Source organism: Mesitornis unicolor, unplaced genomic scaffold (genome assembly GCF_000695765.1).
Source record: "Mesitornis unicolor isolate BGI_N332 unplaced genomic scaffold, ASM69576v1 scaffold54967, whole genome shotgun sequence".
In the NCBI taxonomy this organism is placed as follows: domain Eukaryota; kingdom Metazoa; phylum Chordata; class Aves; order Mesitornithiformes; family Mesitornithidae; genus Mesitornis; species Mesitornis unicolor.
Window position 1 is genome coordinate 33,448 of NW_010198146.1, and position 6,000 is coordinate 39,447.

At 41.1% G+C, this 6,000-nt stretch overlaps 1 protein-coding gene across 1 annotated transcript in view; it reads right to left on the reverse strand.

Moving 5' to 3' along the window:
• XPO6 (exportin 6) overlaps positions 1-5,798 on the reverse strand; it is a 36,699-nt gene extending 30,901 nt beyond the window's left edge. The window contains exons 1-3 of the mRNA XM_010189037.1: positions 5,713-5,798; positions 4,231-4,343; positions 1,009-1,206 (exon numbers count right to left, since the gene is read on the reverse strand). Coding sequence (XP_010187339.1) covers positions 1,009-1,206; positions 4,231-4,343; positions 5,713-5,764 — 363 coding nt within the window. The 5' untranslated portion in view covers positions 5,765-5,798. The remainder of the gene's footprint in view (positions 1-1,008; positions 1,207-4,230; positions 4,344-5,712) is intronic.
• Positions 5,799-6,000: the final 202 nt, after the last annotated feature.

Below are 6,000 nucleotides of genomic sequence, written 5' to 3' on the forward strand. Positions count from 1 at the left end.
GTAAGTTGCAAAGAGACTTAACATCTCTCAGAATATTTTTCTGACAATACCAGGAAGTTCAGCAATACCAAGCACTGGCACTTCAGTAAGTTTACACAAATTTCAAACCTCTAAAGAATTAGCACTTTCTACATAAAACTACTGGTTTTGCATAATGACAATATAAGAGTCCAAGATACTTTTCTTCTCGACTGCTCCAATAGTTCAGTGAAAATTTAAGAGACTACTTAGAGTACCAGTACCACTCGTCTGTGGGTGTAACTGCATTCAAATCATGTAATTATGTCAGCAGAAAAAGACTGTGCACAACTTCAATTCACACTCAGCTTCTTTAAGCCAATTATGATCAATTTTAAGAGAACTGCAAACAAAGTACTTGAACCAATAGAGGAGGCTTGCACTTGCCTCATCAGGCTCCAGCAGCAGTGAGCTGTTAGCCTGGCTCAGGCTTCACTGTGGAGGTACTGAATTACAACCAACATTCAAACTAACGGCACTGTCTCAGCCAGGATATTCAAACACACACTCCAGTCTTCCTGGAAGAGCCCTCAAACACCTCAACAGCATTCTGTTAGTGACTTTACATGATTATGAGGTGCCAAAGATTTTAGGGTATCTTTGGCTATTAGGTGAAAAACCTCCAACAGCCACACTCGGAAACTTCAATTTTGAGAATTGTGTAGTGATGCATCCAGAGTTTTACTGACTTTTTTCTTTCTAGAACAAGCCACAACCCCTACATTTTCAACAACTTCTCCCAAAAGTCAAAGTGCAGTTTCTATGTGTTTGGTAGAATTGTTCCTTAGTCAAAAAACTTGTAACAATAGCAAGAATAGTAACATGTAGGAAGCTAAGGGTTATTTGCAAAGTTAAAGGGAAAGGAATTTAAAAAGCAACTTCGTTTTTCATGTAATTATTTAATCTTTGTCAAGAGAAGTCACTACTTAAGGAAACAAAATAATGTTTACTTGTGAACAAGAGCAAGCTTTCTCTTTAGAAACTTCTTACCTGCAAGATGTTAGTGAAAAAGTCATGGTAGAACATTGGCCAGTCTTGCCGGCCAATATCCACGATGACTTTGCAGAGTTTGTTCCTGATGAAGTAAGGCAGAGTTTTATGGTGAGCTAGAAGGAGCTTGGGCAGGCAGCTGCGGATCTCCATTTTGTCTTGAGATGGGACCCCAAGCCACATCTTGTTGATCAGATTCTAGAAAAGAAATAGACCTCCCAAATGAGCTCATCTTAGACATGCTTCACTGAAGTTAAACTGTGAGAACACGGACACAATGCAGGGACAGAGCACCAGCCTACGCTGCTGCATCTTACGCCCTAGGATTGCCAGTGCCTGCCGCAATCCACAGGAAAAGGCTGTAGCTTTCAAATCTATCCAGGCCTCTCACCTGGTCAGTTAAAAAAACTTAAACATCTATATTTGATGTAGCTCAACCTTCTCTGCTGCTGTAGGCAGACTTGTAGATAAGGAAACAAGCAGGCGTGAGCAAGTTAAACCCAGGATGTTTCTCTTTTGTTAGAGCTCTGCCACCATCTCGCTGGGCAGTGAGCTGAAATTTAAGATGCTTTAACTGCTCAGCAGTCCAGTACCAACTCCGATATCTTTAACAGCACGTAGAGGTGCACGTGTGCAAACTAAGCCAGGCAGAACAAAAGGAGCTTAAAAGAGCGCAAGCCCTGCACCACTAACCTGGAATAGGCTTTGCTACCTAATGGGGTACTCAGGCAACCAAAGAGAGTGATGGCTCAAGCTGCTGGACAGAACTAACTGAGCTTCTCTTACAAGCCACACAGCATATAGTGATGAGTTCTAACAACCCAAAACCACACCCCCATCACAAATGTATCAGATTTGTAGAAGCTCTCCAACATTAGTTTCACAAAAGATGGGTTTGAACACCCCAGAAATTGCTACCAATATCTCCTTGAATCCACCATCATTTCTACTGACAAGCAACAGTAACCAGCACACGACCATTTTAATTGGTTTTAGGTCAAGCAGAACTAGTTAGTGGAAATACTTCGTATGCATGCCATCTTTTAACTCTGGACACTTAGATTTTCCCTTCTGAAGGGGGAAGCATAGCCTTGTATGATGCGAAACCAAAAGTAGGGGAAGAAAGCTCTGGTTTTAGTCAACTCTGATGCCACCGGGGTCTCCTGAAGCTAATGCAAGGTCACCATCGGAGTGACTGCCTTGCAGTGACATGGCACCACTTTAACAAAAAGCTTTTAGTCCACTTAAAGCCAGACAAAATCCCTAAGAGGCCAGAGTGGCAAATTGCTTTCCTGCCACGCTATGATCCCATTTAGGGGCTCTGAAGCATTAGGAGCCGAGCCTTTCAGGATCACTTACTGAGAAAGGCTGCTACTGAGGCAAGGTCTGTACCCAACTTGGAGAACCCAAAAGCAGGAGATACTGCAAAGGGGTCTGCTGCAGAAAATGGAAGTTATTTATGGTCAAAGCAGATCCAATTGACAGCACAGATGTCCTGTACAGAGGTATATTTATACACTAAGTTCCTTCAAGAGGTTGTTTTTTTGGTATTGCTTTAAAACAATGGTGACCCAACCAAACCAGGTACCTCTATATAGAAAGTCCAGAACAAGAGCTTCAGAAGCCCCAGTAAAACTCAAAGATGCTTTAGCTTTAATGCCCACTGAATTTTGTCCTACTCATTTGACCGCAAAGTGGCAGCTTTTCCATCTGTGAAATGTTTTGGTGGGATGTTCCTTTCTCCAAAAGCAAGAAGTAAAAATGGTTCACCTGGAAAGGAGCCGTGAGGATTTTTATTCCAGATCCACTGGTAACTTCCTAGACATTCTAGAAAATGCAACATTCTCGGGAAGTTTTGGGGATGATCCTTGTGTTTACATACATGCTTTTACTGACACTCAGTACTCAGGCAGTTGAAGACTGATGAAGTTACAGACTTCGGCTATGAGGACCAGTCGAATGCGCAGCACTGCAGTGGTTAACTTTGGGAATTCAAACTCCTCAGTGAACAGATCCTAATCTCTCAGCTGAGCTGTGGACTCATGCCCCTCTCTTTACACTTGGACAGTGATTTATTTGTTCTGCTTACTTCTGGACACAATTATTTTTTCAGTACTACTTTTCCCCCTCCCCTCCAGAGAAGCAGAGTCTCAGTAATCAAACATGTTTTCCTCTCCATGAAAATCAGTTTAATTATTGCAGGCTGCTGCTGTGTGACATCCAACCCAGAGCAGGGAATGACTCCCATACCATTTGTCACTATTACCCCATTTTGAGAGCAGGGCAAACCAGATGCAGTTTGCAGATCACATCCAGGCTCCCTATGAAACCGCAGATAAATGAAGCGAACATTTAAAGTGAAGGAGTCAACAACAACAATGTGGATAATTTGTCAAAACAACACAACTTTTAAGAACAGACTTGTTCGCTCCATCTAAAAAAGTGGCCCACTGCACAGGACATAACCCCCCTCTGATTTAGGAGCACAGTTCCGACTGCCAACCCAGCCATGAACACGACGCAGAGGCCACAAACAGACCGGGGTGGTGTGAGACACTGACCAAACCCCAGAATATCCTTATGGAAAGACACTGCACTGGTCACCGAAAAATCAGCTGATAAAACAGAGCTGTTCACAGATTACTTTTGATTCTTCCAACAGATACACAAACCAATAGTTAAGCTTTTAACCATAACTTTGTTCTTTTATAAATAGGTAAAGAATAGGATGTGGTCTGCTAAGAGAGACCTTACCTCTACAACTAGCACAAGCCTGTGGGATGTAGTTCAAGAGCATCAACCACAGCTATAATATGTCACAAAAATAAAAGCAATTTTGTCTTCTCTCTTAGCATTAAAGTTTGCAGTAGCTAGTATCACGTAATCATGCACATACTTCTGACCATAAAAACAGTATAAAAGCAATAACACTCCTAAAAGCATTGTGCAGAAAATTCAAACAGCCTTTGAAACTGTAGGTAATTTGTACTTAAGAGATGCCAGGAAATTAAGTCTTCAATTTGTGCACAAAGATTCATATTCTCCTACTCTTAGCCTGCCATTAAGCAGCCTCTCTAGGAGAGAGCAATAAAAGCATCCTTTATCACTGGACTTACTAGGACTGCCATTTAAGACAAACATTTTCAAATAAAATCGATTGCCATATAAAACTGCACCAGACAGAAAATGCACTAAGCAGGCAACAAACAGTTCACATCTTACCTCAAACACAGTCAAACTATACATCATTACATAGTCATTTCTTGTACTTGACAGGAAATAGAGGCAGAATCTCCAGGCTCCTATCTGCTGGGCAAAGTTATTTAAAAGCTCCTCTGAAAAAACAAAGAATTTTAAAAAAATCACATTGAAATCCATAAGCTAAAACCAAATCTGTAACAACATACACTGATAGCACAGTAACACACTGAACATGGAAGAAACCCCATGTTCAGGGAATGACTCAAAACCTGGAAGAGGGAAGAAAAAAAAAGTTAAAAAAAATCACACTCCAAAGTATTAAAAGCAATCTAACAAAAGGCTTTAATGAAAACAAAATAGAGATGTCATTTTAGAATACAGTTTTGACATAAATACTATACCAGACTAACAGCCGAATATTAAAACAAATCACGCAAAAAAGTATATTACAAGCATTACCATTTTATTTATAAATGTCCAATGTTGGGATACCAGGGCACTATGAAAGACCAGGAGTACTTCAGGCCACACACAGCATTACAAAATACCCTTGTTTTAATGGAATTGCTCCAAGATAGGTCAGCTTATCAAAAACCTCTCCAAACACTCAGGCACAGGATTTGATCATCTCGCATTAAGTGACTACGCACCAAATATGGCAAAGGGAAAAGCCACAAGGGCAGCTTTACAGGCTAATCAAATTTAAGCCTTGGTCAACTCGTTTGTTTCCTGCAACTTAAGCAGTGATGGCTGACGCTGAAGGCTTTAATCTTTTCAACAGTGGGAGATCTCCACAATAGGAAAAACCCCATCTTGCCTAGTTGCTTATTCCTTATCTTACCAGATTTCTGGGAGAAGCCTTTCATACTGATCATACTTTGAGCACTGAAGTTAGAGATGGCAGAAGCTTGAGAATAAGAGCAAACTGCCTCTTTACAGCAATTAACCATAGATGGAAGATGCTAATCTAGAGCACCTGTAAGATCTCAGCTGGTTTGTAGAAGGACATATTTAATAACACCAGTCAAAATGAAACCTCACTGTTCATTCCTACTCATTGTTTCACATTAACTAGGACAGTCTTCCGCTTTCCCTTCTTAATGCTGAAAAAATGTGAAGTCCATGCTCCATCTCTAGGCAGAAGGTTGAGGTTTTCCAGCACATGCAATTCAACAATGTACAGGCAGAAAAAAACACAACATCTTTCTCCCACCCTAACCAACATACTACCTTCATAAAAAACTACATTTCAATGCTCACAGCAGTAGACAGTTACTTACATATTAATTACCTATCGAATGTGCCACCAGATCTCTGAAACCCAAACTACATAAGCCTTTACTTCAGGTTCATACACAAGCAGGAGAGGCTAAGATGCCAGTTCGGCATCAGACAGAGCACTTTCATCTGCTCAATTGGTTTAACATAACCAAGTCACCTCTGCTGAGGTCTGCAGACAGCAGAAAGCAAAGGGGTCTCCCTTTAGAAGCAGCACGAACTCACCTATCTCGCGTTTGCGCTCATTTGTTGTGCAATTGTGGAAAAACTCTGTCATGAGACTCTCCAAAGCCCGCAGCGAGGCCTCTTCAGATGCCTGGAAATGACATTTAAAGGAAAGAATTAAAACTTCTACTCTTGACTCGCACTCAGGAGGTTGGTATCATTCACATCACAGATATGCCCAAAACCCAAAAAAAGCACAAAGTCCAGGTGCAGGGCAAAAGAATCTGGAATTTAAACTGCTCATTGGTATCAAGTAGCAACAAGATTTGTCCACCGCAAGTAAAAACT